Consider the following 20,329-nt stretch of genomic DNA (forward strand, 5'->3'; position numbering starts at 1 on the left):
CAGGGGCTGGGCAGTGCCCAGGGGGGTCGCTGCGGGAGGGCAGGGAGCCCAGGGGAGGTGGGTCCTGGCTGTTCTCTTCCTACAGCTCCACACTCCATGTTCCGCGTCCCGCCGAGCCTCCGCTCCGAGCTCTGGGCGGCCGCCTGAGGACAGAGAACAGCAAGGCACCGGGATTGCAACACCAGACAAGCTGCCAGTCGTAAGGGGATCGGATCCAAACCCCGGCCTGATACAATATACAATTAATTACAAACTAAATCCCCTCCCACCCTTTGTAATAAAAAGAGCAGCTGATTAGACATGCATCTTTCTGGCCCTACAAAATAAGGCACCAGAGCTTAAAAATGAAACTCCAATTGTCTTTGATATAAAAGGAATTCCCACGTGTTGAAGGCAGTTGATGTCTGAGTGCATAACAGGGAGTGATCTTCACTAGCTTTGGGTTGGCCAGCCTCATGCCTGGGCCCCGGTGGCTTTCTGGATCAGGGGAATCTGTAGGAGGGGAAGAGAGAAGCTGTTAGGGCTGGATGAGGGGGAGGCAGGGAGCTGCCTGCACTCTGCGGCCAGGCAGGGCTGGGGAAGGAGAGGCTCCCTGGGAGTCTGAAAGTTTTCAGGCAGGTCCTTGTGCCCTAAGAGCCTCAGGAATTGCCAGCTGCCGGAGCCCGGCTCACCTTTGTGAGATCCACGCCGGTGATGGCACGCACGGAGGCGGGGATCTCGGCCAGCAGACGGTTCACCTCGGACGTTGTGTTGCTGCTCTCTCCACTGAGAATAACGATCTCGTCCACTTTGGAGAGGGGGGCAGCCACTTTAGCAGCAATCTGGGGAGGCAGGGAAGGAGGGCGGGATGAGCAGAGAGCCAAGGAGCTGCTCACCAGCCTGCTGGCCAAGCCTGTGGGGCCTCTCTGTGCCCCCAGACCTGGCCCAGCCTGGGAACTCCTCACCACTTGTGCGGAGCTGGGGAAAGCTGCTCCCTCCTCACCTCAGGCAGCGCATCCAGCACTAGAGCCAGCTGGGCAGCTTCTCCATACTGCTGGAGTGCTTCAGCCTTCAGCTTCATCCTCTCAGCCTCCGCCATCCCGATGGCCTCAATCACAAAGGCCTCCGCTTCTCCGATCTTGCGGATCTTTTCTGCCTCCGCCTGAGCAATGAGGACTTGCTTCACCCTGGAAAGGGAAACCCAGCCCTCTAGCAGCCCAGATCCCCGCAGCGTACCCAGCAATGCTTCCCTCCCTCTGTCAGCCACGTGCCTGCCCCGCAGAGAGCCCACTCCGCTCCCACCTCACCCCAGCCCAGCGTGCAGCCGGGCTGAGGGCTGGTCCCTCTCCGACCGGGTCACGGGCTCACTCACTTCTCGCCCTCGGCGATCTGCTGGATACGGTAGGCTTCAGCCTCGGCCGGCCGCTTCACAGTGGCTATCAGCTCCTTCTCCATCCGGATGATCTCTTTCTCTTCGACATCGATCTGCTTCTTGCGCTGCACCACCTCGATTTCAATTTCCTCCTGGCGGATCTTCTGCTGCTCCCGGGCGCTCTGGAGCTCGTAGGCCAGCTGGGCCTCCGCAGTCTGCACACGGGAGAGATGAGAAGAGGGGTCTTGGCCATGATCTCCTGTGCGCAGACAGAAGGACCCTTGGCAGGCCCTGAAAACAGACGTGGCTCCTGCTCTGGACCAAACCTCCCCCCAGAGGTGATGTCCCTATCCCCAGAGTTGCACTTGCTGTCCTTCCCTGCGCGCTCTTCCCACAGCACCTGAGCCAAACCAGCTCTGGGGTCAGCTTGGATGACCCTCCCCATCCTTTCCTCTCCTCTTAGTCCACTTAACCGTTGCAAACAGGGCAGGAGAGGAATCTGCTGCAAGGAGCGCACACTGTGACATAGAAACCTGGGTTCTCCACCTCCAGCTCTCCTAACACATGCAGGAGGAGGAAGCCGGACAGTCCCAGAGCTACCAACACCATCACGAACCAGCCAGAGAACAGAACTGGGCTGTCGGATACCTCTCACCTTAATGTTGACCTCCTCACTGAAGGCAGCCTTCTGCAATTCAAAAGCCCGTCTGGAATCTGCTATTTTGGTATCTGCCATGAACTTGACATCCAGCATTTCCTTCTTGCACTCTGCCTCCTGCAGAGAGGCAACAGAGAGCAGAGCTCCAGGGTGCGCAGCTAGAGCAAAACAGGCTGCTTTGGGGAAGGCCAGCACGTCTCCAGACTCACCCGAATGCCAGCATCTCGCTCGGCTTCTGCCACACCGATGTCTGCATCCCTTCGGACAGCGGCAGTCTGAGTCTTTCCCAGGGAGCTCAGGTAATCCACTTTATCGTAGACATCCTGGGGAGGGGAAGATAAGTCATAACCATGTCAAACGAGCGACTCCATCTTGCTCCCTTGGCCAGGGTCAGAATGAGCCGTGTCAGCCTGCTGCCAGAAACCGGCGTGACAGGGAGAGGCGAGCTCTCCCTGACATCTTCCCTCCGACTCCCTGGAGGCTCAGTTATCAGCGAGCTCTCTCCACCAGCCGTTTCCAGAGGCAGCTACCAGGTGCTCTTGGCCCAGCTGCCTGGATACAGGACACGCTGTGGCAGCTGTCATGGAAACTCCCGGAGGGCTGGGGCAGGCTGTTAGCCGGAGCCTTTCAGCCAGCTGCAGCAGAGGAGCCAGGGCCAGACTCTGTTGTGCTGGTCCTACAGCGCTGCCGGCTGCCCCATGGCGCAGCGCCCTACATCTGGGTGTACCTTGATGGTGAAGCTCAGGATCTCGATACCCATGCGACCCACGTCAGGAGCTGCCACCTCCCGCACCAGCTTGGCAAACTGATCCCTGTCCTGATAGATCTGCTCCACTGTCAGGGTACCTGCAGAGGGAAGGAAGGCGAAGCACTTTATTTGGAACAGGTAACACACAACAGTGTGAATCTAAGCTCAGCAACATGCTCGTTGCCCCTAATCTCTTCAGATCTGGACACAAGGGCATAATCCTCTGCCCAGGCCCTGCAGTGTGCACCAACATCTCGGTCTCACAAGCGCAACCACCACGCACACGTGCTACCTGTAACCCGTGGGGACTCAGACATCTCTTACTGCAGGCACTGAAAACTCATTTATCACAACACCCAGCCACACAGCAGGAGCTGCTGTAGGGGAGGAACAATCTAAGATGCCACCTCTGCAGTCAGCAGAGGGGGCACCCGTTGCGGCTGCTGCGGTGGCAGCAATACTGCTGGGACCAGCCAGCAGAGAAGGGAGAAAGCTACTCAAGATGCCTTAAAGAGCGTGAGCACCTAGGATGGAGCGCAGATGCCCCTCCAGCGTCTGAAGGACCACGTTCTTCACATCCTGCACGTTCTTCCCCAAGAACTGCTCACAGGCCACAGCCAGGAGCTCCTTCTCAGTCATTATCTTCACCTAGAGACAGGAGACAAAACCAAAGGGACTGAAGGCGCCTGTCCGAAGAGGGACAGGCATCCAACAGCAGCAGCAGCAGCAGAAGCAGCAGTACCACCACCAAGCTGCCAGGCCCCGTGCTACCGATGCTCTGAGGGACCATGCTGAGCTGTCACCACACTGAGCCAGGCCACCGGACCGGCCAGCGAGCCCCCGCTCACTGCTGCTGGGGAGAGCCCTGCTGCAGGCACACGCAGCAGTGCCAGCGTCCGGGGCAGACACCTCTCCAAACACTGACTGCAGCTCAGCGTGGAGAGGTGCTCCCTGCAGCTATCTATCCCACAGCAGCGGCCACTGGGTGATGTGGGGACAGAACCTGGCCCTACAAGTCCGTCCGACCTGATGAAAACTCTACCAAAGAGCCCTGAACTACCAGTTCAGTCACTGCACCAATACCAGACCTAGGAGGAGAGGGCTCACTATTACCACCCCTGGCCAAAAGGCAGTTCGTTACCTTTCTCCTCCTCCTTCTTCACTAGAAATAATTTGTCTGACATGAGAAAGGCAGAGAACAAGGAAGAGTCTGAATTGCCCAAGGAGCAGCTTGGGAACAGGGGCTCCATTTGGTGTTCCCTGCAAGGAGAGATGAGATGAGATGGCCGTAGCACGCTGGTTTGTCCTGCTCGTGTCTGGGAGCTCCCAGCCACCCTTTGCGGTGACCCCAGTGTGTCGTGGCCAGGACCTGGTTGTCCCGCTCGGCACGGTCAGTCTGGTAACGATCCCCAGAGGTGGGGGAGCCGCCCCAGCGCCGCTTTCACCTCCCACAGTCAAAGCCAGACGTAAAAGCATGCCCGGGTCCAGACCAGCCAGGGTCTTAAGATGGTCCTGCTGGTCACGGAGCTGCTTTTTAAAGGCAAAGTGGGTTAAAAATCCCCATGGGGTACGTGAGGCAGTGGACATGTGTGCTCATGAAGCTTTATAGGACCCAGTTATGAGGAGCTACAACCCACCAAGGCAACAGCTCCTGGTGGGTCCAGTCTGAGGGCTCAGGCAAAGCCTGGGTACAGGGACGTCTCTGTGTCTGGCAGCACCAGAGAAGGAAGCAGGGCCATACCAGCCACACAACCCTGCTGGGACCTCTGGGCACTGAGCGGGTCCCACAGCACCCTCTCATGGAGACATCTGGGCTGGGCAGTGCCTCCCGTCCCACGAGATGCTGGTGGCACCCTGCGTTCTGCCCCAAGGGCCCTGGCTGGACCTGCTGCTACCTGCGATGCCAGCATGGTCCTGGCTCGGACGCCTCCTGGCTCCTCCCCTTCAGGTGCTGCAGAGGGGCCCTCCGAGGGTCCCAGTGCACGCTCTTGATGGGTTCAGAGCCTACAGACCTCATCCTGACACCTATAAGACCGCTCTTCAGGGTCGAACTGCTGGCAAAAGGAATACGACTATTTCTTGAGAAAGCCTGGTCTGATAGCCCGTGAGTCTGAAACGATCCCGCAGCCTAACCTCCGGAGCTGAACAGCAGCACCCGGCCCCGGCACTGCCAGAGAGCAGGACAACTGGGACCAGCCACCACCTTCTAAGGGGACCAGAGGTGGACAGTGTTAGATGTGGCGAGCTGACCAAGACTCAGCTGCCACAACCCTGCCACAGCCCTACCCCTAGTAACGTGAAGAAACACCAGCCTGGGCTGAGCCTATTTCCTACCTTTGCTTCTCAGGCTGGGTCTCCCAGTCAAAATGCCAAACTGAATCTCGGGCAAGCGTAGCAATCCTCTTCTGCATTCTCCCCAAGACCTCTGGGCTCCTTCAGGAGCCAAGCCACAGCGGTTTCTTGTCCCTGCACCCCAGGCCAGCAGTGTGCACTTTCTACACAAGGGGGAGTTGGGAGAGCTGCTTATGGAGCTGCACCAGGGAGCGTGGGCCCTGCACAAGGCTCATCTCACAGCAAACGGGAGATTTTTGCAAATACCCAAACCAATTAGATTCAGCAGCAACGTTTATGGTGCGCATCTGCCAGCAATTCCACCTCTCTAAACAATCCCCACCCTTCGGAAGCTACAGAGAGGACAGTCAGAGCACGGAGCGGGATGTTCGTTAAGAGAGGCCCTGCGGTACTTAACAGGAGCAAGGAACGATTCAGCCTCTGTGAATAAAGCCAGCCAGCAGCCTGCCCGCGCCGGTAAACCCTGGACAGCCCGAAGGAGCCTGGCTACCCGCTCAACACGGATGTCAACCTACAAAGCAAAGGTTGCACAAAACAAAATAGAGTTGAGCAATTTGCGCTCAGCTTGTTTCCAGTATTTCAGACAGGGCACTGCGACACTTGGTGCTTCTTCAAATGTCATTCACATCAGAGAGAGAGTGTTTAGCTGGCAGGAAATCAGAGAGCCTCTATAAAACAATCCCATCTGGAGGATCGATACTGCTGCGCCCAGCTCCAGCCACCTGCAATCACAGCGAGGGGCGAGCAGAGGCAATCCAATTAGCTTGAGGCTCAGAAAAATGGTACGGAAGGATACGAAGCCCAGTGTGGCCTAAGGCAGCAGCATCCCAGCGCACCCCAAGCACCCAGCCAGCACAGGAAGGAGGCTACTGGTGAGTACTCATTACATCTCTCTTCAAAAAAAGAACAGCATCCTTATGCACATTTAGCACTTCTATTATTACCGCAAATGTTTTAAAAGGTGTTTCTCTAGTAATAACATTTTTGCTTTTCTCCTTTTTTGCACAAGCTCTTAAAAGAAAACTGTTCACCTCAAAAGTACTTCTGCAAAATTAAGGTAACCTCTGCCATGCACGTCCCCAGCTGCCCCAAGCCTGCTTTCTGCATGGTAATTCCTTGCACCTCACAACCCTAAACCTTTAAAATTAAAGGAGAGTGAAAAAAAAATGAACAGTGAGAAGAGAGAATAGCATGAATGAGATGAACTGGGAGCTACATTTTTAAATCAAGAAGCCTGCTTTGCATGGTAATTCCTTGCACCTCACAACCCTAAACCTTTAAAATTAAAGGAGAGTGAAAAAAAATGAACAGTGAGAAGAGAGAATAGCATGAATGAGATGAACTGGGAGCTACATTTTTAAATCAAGGCACCTGGTGATCCAGCTTTCTGCTACCGCACGCCACCCAGCCTAGACCATTTTGCAGGCAATGGAAGGATGTCCCAAAACTAGGTCAAAAAGGAACGCTGGCTTCACAGAAATACCTTTTCCAAATACAGAAGGAAAAGCCTACAGATTTATGAAATATGTGAGGGGAGACACGGGTGCATGCATTTTGCCAACCATGCAAAGACCACTGTGGTTATGTGACATATTAGCAGCCAAATGGATCTAAAGAACCGACGAATTGAAAACAAGGATGCTGGTTCACACCGATTAGAGCCAGGACGAGCCCAAGATGCTGGCTCCCGTGCTGGCGCTCTTGCACGTAGCCACGTTCCCCAACAGCAGCAGGGCGATGGATTATCCGCTGTTGAGTCACGGTCGTGCCCAGCCCTTCTGCCATGTGCGACAATCCAGAAACTGTTCCTGGCTGAATTCATATCCTCAGTTACGCACAGACACAGCACGCAGCTCCTCTGCAACGTCAGTTCAGAGCAAACCAATGAACCTAGGGAGGAACCCGCTGCTCTGGAAAGCACTGGGTGAAATCTGTCAAGCGCTCGGTCTTAAAAGGGCTGCAGCAGCCACGGCGCTCGTCCCTGGGGGGAGCCTTTTGACGCACGTGGGATTTTGGTCACATCGCTGTGTCACTCGGCAGCTCCCCGCGGCTCCACTGCTCACCGCAGGGAATGTGGCAGTCACCTCTCCTGCAACAACAGACCTGGACATGCCTTGGACACACGGTAACCGCAGCCTTGTGCGCACTCTGAGAACCGCTATCTTGGTTTTATACACCCAAAATGAGCTGTCAGGAGCAATTTTCAATCAAAGCATCCAGCTGCCTATTCGAGGAGTCAAATTCAGTTGAAAGCTAACAACATTTTCTTCCCAGCATCCTCCCCAAGGCAGGACCTTGTCACAAAGACAGACTGTATCAGGGCAGCAGACCTCGGAGTCTAAGAAATGCAGGTGTTTAAGTGTGCTATCACAAGCAGCAAGAGCTGCTTTTCACGTATGAAGAGGGCTCGAGAGAATCAAAATTCAATTCAAGCCAGAAATTTTATACACAAATTTTAGTGCCTGGAGGGACCAAGTTTTTTCTTTAAGCTTTAACTCACCGTGAAGAATTACAAGATCCACATGCTAATAATAATAATCCAAAGCGACATAATGGTCGATACCATTCAGGAGTGAATGGCTCAGTCCTGCAGGGTCACACACAGCTCCAAGGGCTCCATGGTACATCAGCGTTTCACAAACAGATCAAGTCACCCACACACACCTCATTTGCCACGTGGACAAATGAGATACCAGAAAAAGAGGAATGATTTTGGGGAGAGGAGGAGAGGTCACAACCCCCTTCACAACACGGGACATGCTGTAGCGTGTTTGAACCAATGAGGACAGCATGGTTTTGTACAAAAATTTGTTTCAGAGCAGTTGGCTTCTGTTCCTGGACAACAGCAACCTCTTAAGGGGGAAAACCAGATGTAAGTTAGAGACATGCATTCCTGAAATGATGTTTTGGAGTTACTGTACCTGTGCCACACCTGTGACAGTTAAAGCTACCCCCTCCGCCGTCTCTACGTCCTCACACCTGGGCTGTAACGTCATTATCTCTAGGGAAATCCTGCCAAAAAACGTAAAATATTTGCACGTTTCCAGGTAACACACACTCAGCTCTTCCCCTTGCATCTCCTGCCCTGGGCTACCTGCCGCACTCATCACAGGTAATGTAAGACAGGCGCAGTATGCAGCCAAGGGACTGCATCTGTGACTGGAGACAGACAAGTCACTTTGGCCACGAAATAGATTTTCAGATAACACTTAAAGGCAATTTATCAGCAGAGAAAGGCTGGGAGCCAGACTGGAAACGATACCGTGACCCTTTCCCTTCTGCTGGGCTAGCGAGGTGGCCAGAAGCTAGCAGCTTTGGGACCCCAAAGGGCCCTCTGTCAGAGGCTCGCTGTGCCACGCTGCCCAACGCCGGGGCAGCGCGTGCTCTCGCTGGCTGGTGTCACTGGTTTAAAAGCACAGCATGGACCCGGGATGCTCCCGCCCGCCCCGCACTGCCACCCCCGCAGGAGCCCTGCTGCTTGGCAAAACCTGGCGCTGATGCTGCAAGAAGCAGCCCTGCCTTTGCCCTCGCTGGGTTAGCATTAACACAGACCTACCCCCTGATCTGGTTCACCTCTTCCTCTATTTTTCCTGTCTCCCGTGACCCCAAGGCAGACAGAAGTGAGTCTCCAGCTCTTTAGGGCCACGCCTGTATAGTATCAGGCACCCAGGAACAGATCCTGCAGCTCCAGAGCTTTCTCAGTCACCCAAGGTACTTCGGCCAGACCCGGCAATCTGCAGGTCATGATTTGGTAAAACAAGAGACATGCTTGGCCGTGGCAGGTTCTGCTTCAGGAAGCAAAGCCTGGCTCTCATGTCGGCCATAACAAGCCGGGAAGGCGTTGGGAGTCAGGACAGGGAGCCACAGGGCAGAGAGCTTGTGTCAGTGAACATTAGGTCAAACATCTGAACCATGAAGGGGCTGCGCTGGGCTGCTGCGTGCACGCCCAGTCGCTCCAGGATTGGCTGGAGGTGCCGAAACGTATCTCTGCAAGTTCATGCCTGCCTTGGCCACTGTCCTAATTAAACTGGCACGCAAGCCAAGAGCTGATAAAACAGATCCCACTGTCCAGGACGCGCAAAGGCATTTTTTGCCATATGCGTTCACAGCTTTAATCAACTAGTGCAGGATTTTAGCCTTCCGAAGACCTAATCTATACTTTGAATTTAATTTCAATACTGTGCTGCTTCTTAGCCGGCAAGTCACAGGGATGTTTGGTAATTACTGTTACACCGGTTCATAACTGTCACAGTGCAAACGTTAGTCCTGTATGTTGAAACTCATCCAAGGTCTCTATGCTGTACTTTCAAACATGACAACATCCAAAATGGGCACTGTCTCCATGTGGAGGAAGAAGGGCTGAGCAGAAACCCATATCCAAAAATGCAGAGCCAAATTGCAATTTCCCCACACGTGTACAGGCTTCCTTTTGCAATGGCACAAAACCTGCCTTCCCACCTGCCCCAAATCCTGCACAGAACCCAATCTGGCCTGCTTGTGGCTCCACACAAAAGCAGGTGCCCTTTTGCTCTCCACCAAGCACACAATGGAAACAGTGCCGTCGAGGAAAGGGTTACAGCTGGAGCAAACATCTGCAGCGTTATCAGAAGGAGCCAGTACAGCGATGCTGAATTTGGAATTTGCCAAGTACGCATCTGTCTGCATTACCTATAAACTGTGGAGTGCGCCCCAGGGCAAGCGCCGGAGAAGGGGAAGGAGAGGAAGATATTGAGATTTCAACTGTCCCATTACAAAACTATTAGGTTTTATGTTATCCTGCTGCTGCTGCTGTTGCTGCTGCTCAAAACAGAGGGATAAACAGTTAGACACAATGTTAGGAAGCTGGTGGATTATTACCTGTGCAACCCCTGTTACGTACAGTGGGACCCCCTCCGACGTCTCAATATTCTCACAGCGACAGAGGATGGTCATAACCTCCAAAGACAGTCTGAGCAGCGAGGAATAAGGGTAGGACAGCAAATATACAAAGCAGTTATCAGAGAGTAAGACACTCATTGCAAAGGACAGACGAGACTTTCAGGTTTTGGCTTTTCCCTGTTCAGTTTGCCTTTCTCCCACTGCCCGCTCCCAGGGCTCCGTAACGCTGGGCCAGACCAGCTTCCCTCGTCAGGGCAGGGAGTTTGCAGCATCCAGCTGCTCCTTTTAATGAGGCTAAACAGGCTGGGGGCTCCTCTCCACCCTACATCCCATAAGTCACCGCAGATGAAACTGAACCGTGTGTCCCACCTGGGCTGCCATCCTGCAGTCAGCTGGAATTCTCTGTTGGAGTCATCTTCACACACAGAAAATTCCTTTTTGTAATAATGTAGATGCTTCTATGCCAACGTTTAAGAGGGGCCAGAAAAATGAAAACGCCAGGGACTTGGCTACCCACCCCTGGCTAAGGCACTGATGAGAGAAGGTGCTTCCAAGTGCTGTCCTGAGAAGCTGAATAATACCATTTGGTTCCCCCAGAGGCATGTAAGACCACGCTGCCTCTCTCACTGCTTTTATTTCTGACCCTTAAACAGGGACAGGATTTTTTTTTTTTTCTTTTTTTTTCCCTCCAGTCCTCAAGGTTGCAGCAGGATAAGAGCCCAGCACCCTGCCAGCTCTAACTGTTCCTTTTGTTCCCAGGTTAGTGCTACCTGGCGGGATGCTGCCGACAGCAACACAATTGCTGCTGTCTCTCTTGCTTTCAGCACTGGCAGGTCCAGAAAAGATGTCCTAATTTCAGAGGAGGAAATCTGCCTCACTCTTCATGTTAATGCAGCAGGCTCCATCTGTGGCACCGCTTATGGTATTTGGGAAAGGCCCTGTTTTCAACAGGAGAATTAAGCCCCATATCCCATGGCATGAACCGGGGGTATAGATTTTAAAGCAAAAGATTTGTTTGGGTGCTAGCATTCCTGTCAAGAGCCCCGTTTGCTAAATAGTGCAGAGACTTCTATCATATGACAGCTCATTCCTGGCAAGCAGCTCTTGGCCCTGGACTCAGCCTTTGCTTAACTTAATAAGTCAGCCTCCCGAATACATCTGTTATCTCCTGCACACGGCAGGTCAAGGTCCTGCGCTGTTCTCCGGGCTTCTCACACAAGAGGAGGAGCAGAAACCACTTGTTCAAATCAGCAGTTCTCCCAGTGAGACGCCTCACAAAAATTGGAGAATGAAGCTTGTCTGGATCAAATGCAGTTCTTTAAGCACTGCGCCCACAAGCCGGGCCTTTCCTTCCCCTCCCACCTCGTATGAGCACCGCTGGAAAGCCCCGGCTAAAGCAGCAGGTGTTAGCTGAGACCTCTTCATGCAGCCGGAGCACTATGGTAGGCTCTCGTAGCAATCCCGAGTACCAGCCACCTGAAAGAGGACCTGAGAGGTGTCGTGAGTCAGTTGCCAGCAGCAGCCAGGACCCCTTCGAACAAGGCAAGCTGCCTGACCCCCCCCCGGTGAACAGCAGCTACGGTAGTGTATCATCTGCAGAGCGAGGGCAGCAACATGCTCACTTTCTCTGCTGGTGGCAACACATGAACAGGGAAAAGAGGTGGCAAGATCAGGCAGTAAGGGTTAACTACAACCTCTGGCCGTCACTCAGTGCAAAAACCCAAAAGTCACGTCTTTATCCTTTTTCCCTATTATTTTTTACACAGACGGAGGAAACCTGCATTGGTGAGCATGAGGGAGGTGTTAGGAGAGAATAACATTCCCACAGATCCTCAAGACGAAGAGCTACGTTAGCAGGACAGCAGCACTATCACAGCATGTTAGTTCAGAGACCAGCGCGGTAAGAAGCAGCAAGCAAAATCCACGACTGAGGAAAGGGAGAGAAAGGAAATCCCGTGGTTTTAAATAGGAACGCAGTCTGCTCCCACGGTGACAGCAGTCAGCACATCTTTTAGAAAAAGAGACTTGAGGAGCAGGAGGGGGCACTGGCCCACTGCATGCCATAAACGTGTTTGTTACCGGGTGAGGGTTTGGGCCATACTGGGCAGAACTCAGCTCCTCTTGTGAACTCATGGATGAGCCAGCCCGGTGGCCCCGCTGCCCAGCACCCCTGCGAGAGCCTCGTAGCTGCGGAGCGCTGCAAAGGCAGCAGAGGAGAGCAGGGCTCTCGCCTTCCCCTGCACAGGAAGAAACACACTGACCAGCCAGGCTACGGCCCTCTCAGCTTGGTGGGTTTTAGGTAACTCAAAAACAACCAAAAAGGAAAAAAAAAAAGCAATCTGACTGCCTTGGGTTTGAGGAGAGGTGTGGACAGAGAGGCCATTTGAAAAGTACTTCAGCTGAAAGCATGGGATTTCTTTTCTTTTTTGTCTTCTGCACTGTGATACCCAGCTGTCCCCACAAAATCAGTCAGCACAGAACTCCCCCATCCCGTGATTTTATTTTGCACATCATCAATCATCATTTACTGCCAGGTAAGCCTGAAACGACAGGGTTATCTCCTGCAGGGCCCTGGACAACCTCAGCCCCATCACTCAAAGCAGAGGACGGCCAGAAGCTGTGGGGTTGTGAGGGGCCCTACATTCCCCACGCTTCAAGGCATGTCGCAGGGCACACGCTGTTCCTTCCAGCTACTTGCAGCGCTGTAGGCAAGGCAGCCTTCCTTCGAAGGGCCGGGAGCTGGTCACAGCCAAAGGCAGCGGGCTGGGCCGACGCTCATCCATGATTTCATATGCAGTGCCCAGTCCCGTGTTCCTAAAGATACTGCTGACAGCCCCACTGGGATGGCTTTGCCTAACTCATACTCCAAAACCACAAATAACGGGGGTCTCCTTACCTTTGGGTGTCAGTAATGCACCACCAAGCCCAGGCCCAGCCTCCGTATACATACTGCTTTACATCAGAGCCACAACAGCCACCTGCAGCACAGCAGAAAGCACAGAGACGTAGGCATTACACACACGCGCGTTGCTCTCAGCCAGGGAAAAACCTGCACCCAGACGGAGTCACGAGCAGAACAACTTCATAACAAGCCTGCCCAGCCCCTGGGTGCTGAGGAAAGGGCATCCTGGGGGGTCATCGGTTCCCCCAGCCCCTCAGAGCAGGGGAAGCACTTTGGCTCGACCACGTTACAGCAAGGGGTGCTACCAAGCCAAGCTCTGCAACACGACCCAGAAGAATCCAAGCATGCTTGCAGTGTCTGATAAATAATGAATGCAGAAAACTCTTTCCAAGATCCACAGCAGCCCTGGAACACCCTTCGGTCGGCCGAAACACAGCCGGCCACTGGGGAACCCAACGTTCTCCTCACCTCCATGGGCTTCACATGGCCATTTTCCAAAGGCAACCTTTGTTTTGGAATTGTCTTATAAAATTGGAAAATAGTATTTGTAATAATTCAGTGTGATGAACAATAACACACAGAAAGCGACTGTATTTCAAACCACAGTTTTATTTTAGTTTTGTTAAGCAGTTTAAGCATTTTTAGCAAACAGAATCGTAAGCACATGCTTCAGTATCTTTAACTGTGATGCACCAGCTCCGTCATGGAAAGCCATGTAAGAAATCCATCTCCTTTCCCTCACCCACACTGCAAACCACCCTTAAACCCATCAAAAAGCTGGCGTAGCAGGTCAGCGTTGGAGGAGGAGAGAACTCTTAAACCCATCAAAAAGCTAGCAGGTCAGCGTTGGAGGAGGAGAGAACCCTTGAGCTCCCCAAAAACATCTCCTAGTTCTGGCTCATGCAAGTACCGTGGTTCCTGAGGCCTTCACGGTCCATCACAGAGCTGCCTGTGCCCAGAATTCGGGCAGCCTCTAGAACTCCCCTGACACATTTAAGATTTGACCCCAGTGAAGCCAGAAGACGCTGTCTGGATTTTCACGTCTTTGATTCAAGGCGTAAGACACCCGCTACCTTCCAAGAGAGCACCCTGCCAGCAACCAGCCCTAGGTTTCATGCCTGGCAAGGGAGGAGCTCTGCAGCTCCCCGGCTCGGACCAGAGCTGCGAGCTGCCGTCTCTCAGGCAGATCAAGCCAGCAGTCCCTCCCTAGCCTGTTATCCATAATCACACTTATTACAGCAGCGCCCGAGGGCCTCAGCAAGGCAAGCGCTGTACCAACAGAGCAAGAGACGGTTTCAGCCCTGCGGGACCTATCTACGCAGGCAAGACGGAGCCAGTGCAGAGGAAGAGCAGGCACGCAGGGAAAACAGCGCGGCTGCAGCGCTGTGGGAGCTTCGCATTGTGGGAGGGGAAAGGGAGAACTACGAAGCCAGCAGACGGCAGCCACAGAAGACAGCCCTTTCAAGGGAGACGACGATTATTAAGTTTGCCGCGATAGGTCAAAATGAAGAAGCAAAGGCAGCACACATCCAGGCCAGCGTGCCGGCAGGGCCCTCTAGACCGCAGGAGGGGACTCTGTCCTCCCCATCCTCCTCCTCCTCCCCATCCTCAAGTGTTTGGCCATCTTCCGCTATCAGCTAAAGATACCGCCTGCTTCACTGGCTTCCACGCAACGGTTGATACACCGACACGTCGGCCCCATCTACAATTCTTCACCCTCCGATTTCAGTAGGAAGTAAACACAAATGGCAGACGGATTTACACACTTTTTCGGGTCTCCTGTGCTCCACAGCCTGGAGGAATATTCTCCCGTCACCTCCGAGACAGCCTCTGGATACCTTCTTCCTGTAGCTGGAAGGCTCTTTCAGCCAGGCAAGGAGTTACAGAACCTGATGATACACTATCCCGCAGCATAACAACCGCAACGCCTTTTAACATTTCTTGGAGGACGTCAGCCCGGTTAGCTCAGCCTTTTAGCCAGGCCCTTGTTTTCCAAGAACAGGAAGGGAGGTGTTCCTGGCAGTCAGGAAAAGCAGCTCCACGTGGAAAGGTACTTTATTTCACAGGGTCTTCGCTGAACCTCTGGTACTCGTTTCATAATAATGTTCTGAGAAAACCCCGCACCCTAAACCCACTGTTGTTACAAGAATGTGCCTCTCCACACAGATGTTTCTTTTATTCTGCAGGCAATGCAAGGAAATACCTTATTTAGTATGACACCCAAAGCCAGCCCCATGCTTGCTTCCCAGCGCTACACAACGTTGCTGCACAGCACAGTTTACTAAGCTAGATTATATGTCAAAAAAAAAAATGTTCAGAGCATACGAAAAATCAGGGAAAACTAACACATTAAACAGAAGCAGGATGCCAGCTGGTTGCTTTCATGCAAGCCGGACGTCTGAGCGCAGCAGAGCTCCGTCCTGGTAACGCAAGTCAGATGAGCCGAACGCTCATTTCCCTTTGCAGTCCCGCAGCCTCTTTCCCAAGTCTCAGAGAGCAAGCGAAAAAGGAACCAACAAAGCGGAATCTTTGCAAGGCTAAAGAATAAACCCTCTTGCACAAGGAGATTTGGCAGAGAAATTGCCTTTTCCAGCTATAATACGCCCACTGTTCTAGCAGCCCGGGTCTCACAGCCGCCTGGCCATCGCTTCCACAAACATCCACCGTGCCTCTTCCGGGGCAGTGTACGGCGGCCAGGCGCACTACAAATGGAGGATTCATAGCCGGGAAGCCACCATCCAGCTTGGCCTCTTCCCAAACGAGGGGGTCCCATGTTCAAGCAAGAATTCCCAGAACCAGGAGAAAGCACGTTGTCTGGTTTTTGTTGTTTTTTGTTTTTTTTTTTAAATGAAATGAGATTAATCACTTGGGAGTTCGTAGATAAATGTTACGGGGACACGGGGCTCAAAACATCAAAGCCGGGACAATTTGAGGTTGTGAACAAGCTCTGTTGTTCGCTCTCCTAAGGTAACTCGAGGCAATGAGCTTGTATTCTGGCAGGAAGCAGTGAGCATTCAGAAATCAGCGCGTGGTAAACAGGCTGCTACGATAACTCGATAGCTATATTCCTTCCCGGAGACCGTTGCAGGCTGAACACAAGAACAGAGCAGACGCCGCTGCCCTCACCTGCACAGAAAGAGCCGCCACCTTCACGCCTCAGTTCAGGGCAATCCGGTGCTGGAGTCTCCTCCTCCGGGAGGACCCACCGCCCAAGTTGGGAATAAACAGCTCGGTCCAGTCGGACAGAAGCCGGATTTGTTAGAAAAACAGCCCTGTGCTGGGAGATGTCGTGGGGTGCAGAGTGCAGCAAGCGAGTGCAGAAAGACAAGGAAAAAATTGATAATTGAAAACAGTGACTGACAAAAGACATAATGGAGAGGAGAGGAAAAGGCAAAGGCATACAGAAAGAAACTCATGTAATAAAGCAGGGTCTAGACTAAAGTCAGTGTCTGGATTCTTAGGCCCTACTGTGCATATAAATTAGGCTTTGTCCACATGCAGAAACTGCACAAGGTTAACAAAAATTAAATTTAAAAGATGCAGGGTTCTGAGTTGAATCCATGAAATCCTTTGATGGTCACTACAGCTGATGAAAGCAGATTATGCTGGCTAGCTTGTTTTGGATGTCATCTATGTCAAAATGACTCATTTTAAGCTATGAGTTTATGCTACAATGCTACAGAGTGAGTTTAAAAAACACACGTTTAGTTTAACTCATCTTGTAAACAGAAACCCAGAGAAGACAAACCACAATGAAGTTACACAACAAAACTACAGAGATACTGCCCCAGCATTCCTCTTGGAAACCAAAAGGAAAGCCCCGAGGCTTTTCTGTCTACCTCCTTCTCCTTTCTGAAGAGTAATTTGCAAGCCTTGGAGATTTAACAAGCACCTAACAAGGGAAACCTTGAGCCCCACCACCTGCAAAAAGCTGAAGAACTACCTCCCGAGAAGGAAACATCGCAGAGGAGCTGCATCAGTTGCCTTTTGTGCAAGCGGTGAATAGCTGTATTGAGCACCGGCAATCTCGTGCTACAAACTTGAGACAAGCTGCGATGCCGCACTCTGGACAGCAACCACCGAGCATCACAAGCAGCATGGAACTGACCGCGGGGAAAGATTTTTGGCTAGCCAAAACGTGGGGAAAGATTTTTGGCTAGCCAAAACAAAGAACCTAACTTTGCAGGAGTACTCAGTTAAACCTGGCAGACGACAAGCAGTGCCACCGTCAGTTTTCTGCACGGTTTGCCTGGTGCGAGAGGTAGAATACCTTGATCTCAACCCCGGGGAACAGTTTTGAACTCCGGCTCCAAAGGCACGAATGCAGACAAGGGCAAAACCTCACGTGAAACCCAGCTGCAGCTGCCTACTCCTTCCCACAAACTCATATCGCTTTTGAGGCTGAAGAACTGGGATCGCAGCTGGAAGTGGAGGGACAACCCCGATGCCATCAGCCCCACCACGAGCGTTAGGTCTCAGATGCCTCTTGCTGCTCACCATGCCTCTCTGCAGGACACGGCCTGGACCTTCTCCTCCCATTCCATTTTCATGCAATCGACTGTTCTTGCCTAAGTGCCGTTCTCTGCACTTCTCCCTATTGAACCGCATCGTACTTCTTTCAGACCATTCGGTCAACCTGTTGAGTTCATTTTGATTCTGATCCAGCTCTTCAAAGCTCGCAAATCCATTCCCAGCTCAGTACTGTCTGCAAATTCAATAAGCACATTCTCGGTTTCATTATCCAAGCCAAAACAAGGAACTTGCTTGATAAATCCTTTCAGCTGAACAGTGAGCCACTGTCAAGTTCCCTGGCAATGGTTTTCCAGGCAGTTTCATATTAATTTTATAGTATCTGAGAAACCAGTTCCTCCTCACACTGTGGGCTGTAGGCCTCTTGCAGGAAGGGCTTGCAGAGCCTCAAGAAGCCTTTATTTCGGGCTTTCAAAACTTAGAGAAGTACCATAGAACAGCACAGTCACATTGGTTCAAAATCATGACCAGTTCCTCTTGCAGGAATAAGAAGGTTGCAGCAACAGGATGAGAGAGCTTAGAGCAGCTCTGGAAGGGTTAACTGCCCCTGCCTGCTGGGGTGCGGCAGGAAATGTTTACACAAAACTGGAATTAACTGCTAGCTCTTCTTTTACTTTGAAAGAGATCAAGGAGCCCCAAAGGGCGCTGTACTAAAGTCTGAGAAACTGAGCTGGACGGTATTTCTCAAGCTGACTTCTGAGAAATGATAAAAGAGTGTAACAAGCCTTAGTAAAGGCAAGGTGTACAACATCTGCCGCTTCTCCTCATCCCCTAGAGCGCTAACCCACCTGAGAGGGAAGTCAGATTAGCTGGGCACGGCTCATACTCAGCAAATGCACGTTGCTTGTTTTCTTCTAGGTGTTTACGAGCGGTGTATTTGTGTCAGTATTCTCCTAGGAAACAAAGGCAGGTTGGCTGGGCTGCAACTCCCCTGACTTTTTTTCCTCCTTTCACATCCTGAACTTTTGCCGAAACAGCAGTTTGTTCTGACCCAGAAACACGGTGGGCTGTGCCAACCTTCCCCGGTCACGCATCTCCAGGTGCTCACCTTGAAGCTGTGGGACCACTGCTGCGTGGTGCCGCCCTGCAGCCCTCGTCAGCCTGAAGGAAAATGCCCCAACTATAGAGATTCGGGCAACGCCGTGTACTTATGGCAACTGTGGGATGAGCAGGGCTATTATAAATTACATCTCCTTATTATGAGACTCTGCAGAAATATTACAGCATTGTATTTCAAAATTAGCAGATTGATCCTTAGCCGCGAAAGCTGCATTCAGCCAGACTGTAACCCAAACCCAGCATTATGCATCTGAGACAACCTATTTAGCTGGTGGGAACATTCGGATATCAGGATGAACAGGTACTTTTGTGTATCTCCCTGAAAACTCGATCGGCTCCAGCTGCGCTTGGAGAAGACTCAGTGATGGGCCAGGCGCCTGCCAAAGCCTCCTCAGAGCTTGCACCAAACCTCACCCGGAGGCTCCCAGCACCTCTACCCTCCAGCAAAGTTAGACTCACATTCCAGAGAGACCACCATCGCCTCCGTTGGGCTTTGTGGAGCGTTCTTACAAAGCCTGGGCTCTACATTTCATGGACGGATTGGCTAACCGAGTGCAGTTTCTTAGAAGGAGATTGGTGTTGCTCAACAGGAGAAGGACGCGAGTGCCAGCGGAGTGCTGACCCGTGCCCGGGAAGCGGCTTCCCAAATAAGGCTACGAAGCTCCTGCACACACAGACGTTCCCAAGGCACAGCCGGCTGCTCCTCGAGCACTGGAGGAACTCAAGTGTCTCACAAGAAAGTGAAAAGAAAGAACACCACTCCTCAGAAAAAAAACACATGCCGGGGAGGGACGTGACCAAACTTCCTTTAAGAGGCACAGGCTAAATTTACAATAAAGAAAACTTTCCAATCAGCTTCATGATTTGGAGGTGCCTTCCCGCAAAGTGAAGTCTTTCAAATAACAATTGTATAACAATTCAAGGCTGCAAGCCAAAAGCCTGCTTTTAATATTATTTGCTGTTGGTTTATTCTTCCCTTCCCCTTCTCTCCCCAAATCCAACTTAATATCATGCAAATAAATGCTGGCCCCCAAGGTCCCCTCTGCTTTTCCCCGGAGAGACAGGGCTCAAGTTCCTGGAACTACAACTGCTTGTAGTTACGCGCCTCCCACTAATGCCCTGGCATTCACTCTGCACGTAAGCACGGAGGAGCTGCGGGGCTCTGCATCTCTCAGGCTGCCCCTGAAGCTCAGAGACGGTGCTCTCGGGAGACAGCAAGCGTTTGCGGACCATGTTGGGCAGTAATAGAGGAAAGCCACGTCTGGTGGCAGCACCGAACCCAATTCTGACTCACAGAGCCTGGCATGATTTGCGCTCCCTTCCCAAAACACGGCTGTACATCGAGGAGTTTCCTCGGCTCACTGCTCCTGGCTGCGGGAAAGCGTGACACTTGGAACTGCAAGCAGATGCCACAAATTCCTGCTGGCTCATCCTGCAAGCCGTGTTTTGTAAACTTCAGAGCGGAACAGAAACAAAACCAAGCTTTTAAGACTGAAGGGCATCCCGGCACACCTGGAGCACGGCTTCCCGATTCCTCCCGCCGGACGTGGCATCTCACCAAGCGGCGCTGATTTTGACAGGGGTCTCTTTGGAGGGAAGCGCAGCATCAGCTCTAGATCCCAGCTGAGAACTGCAGAGACGTGCAGAAGATGAGGAAAACTGCAAGAAATACTGCTGCTCCAGGCAGCTGGTGGGTGTGGTCTGTAACTCCTTAGAAGCAGCCGCCACAGCGGGCATATTTGTTTCCAAAATTGCAGCCTGCTTCTGGCATCTCCTCAGTAATGCCCGTAACAGGTCTGTTACCCAAGAGAGATGAACTGGTAACAGACCAGCCAGAAGCAAGAGCAACAG

General features: G+C 52.3%; 2 protein-coding genes across 5 annotated transcripts in view; both read right to left on the reverse strand.

Moving 5' to 3' along the window:
* Positions 1-338: 338 nt before the first annotated feature.
* FLOT2 (flotillin 2) lies at positions 339-12,963 on the reverse strand. 4 transcript variants are annotated; one of them, XM_009278156.1, is made up of 10 exons: positions 12,884-12,963; positions 8,031-8,121; positions 3,282-3,405; positions 2,737-2,855; positions 2,219-2,332; positions 2,007-2,126; positions 1,352-1,566; positions 983-1,166; positions 672-821; positions 339-492 (listed from the first exon to the last, which is right to left on the reverse strand). In XM_009278156.1, exons 2-10 carry the CDS (start codon positions 8,103-8,105, stop codon positions 454-456), a joined length of 1,140 nt encoding a protein of 379 aa, XP_009276431.1. In that variant the 5' UTR covers positions 8,106-8,121; positions 12,884-12,963; the 3' UTR covers positions 339-453. The 4 variants fall into 4 exon arrangements, with proteins under 4 accessions (XP_009276431.1, XP_019327364.1, XP_009276432.1 ...); XM_019471819.1 differs by lacking the exon at positions 8,031-8,121 and adding an exon at positions 9,967-10,057 and having other exon boundaries at positions 12,884-12,962; XM_009278157.1 differs by lacking the exons at positions 8,031-8,121; positions 12,884-12,963 and adding an exon at positions 3,899-3,975.
* Positions 12,964-15,516: 2,553 nt separating this feature from the next.
* The window catches only part of DHRS13 (dehydrogenase/reductase 13), a gene marked incomplete at its 5' end in the record, with an annotated part of 14,100 nt that continues 9,287 nt past the window's right edge, over positions 15,517-20,329 (reverse strand). Inside the window, one exon of the mRNA XM_019471761.1 lies at positions 15,517-15,591. Coding sequence (XP_019327306.1) covers positions 15,517-15,591 — 75 coding nt within the window. The remainder of the gene's footprint in view (positions 15,592-20,329) is intronic.

The sequence above is a fragment of the Aptenodytes forsteri genome, unplaced genomic scaffold (assembly GCF_000699145.1).
Source record: "Aptenodytes forsteri isolate BGI_AS27 unplaced genomic scaffold, ASM69914v1 Scaffold66, whole genome shotgun sequence".
Taxonomy (NCBI): Eukaryota; Metazoa; Chordata; class Aves; order Sphenisciformes; family Spheniscidae; genus Aptenodytes; species Aptenodytes forsteri.

What these genes read in the sequence shown, in the direction of transcription:
- FLOT2 (XM_009278156.1), bottom strand. Translation starts at nt 8,105, where the DNA reads ATGACGTTACAGCCCAGGTGTGAGGACGTAGAGACGGCGGAGGGGGTA. An exon ending in GCATCTGCGCTCCATCCTAG is followed by an intron (nt 2,856 to 3,281) that starts GTGCTCACGCTC and finishes TTCCCTCTGCAG; the next exon opens with GTACCCTGACAGTGGAGCAG. An exon ending in CCGGCGTGGATCTCACAAAG is followed by an intron (nt 493 to 671) that starts GTGAGCCGGGCT and finishes CCCCTCCTACAG; the next exon opens with ATTCCCCTGATCCAGAAAGC.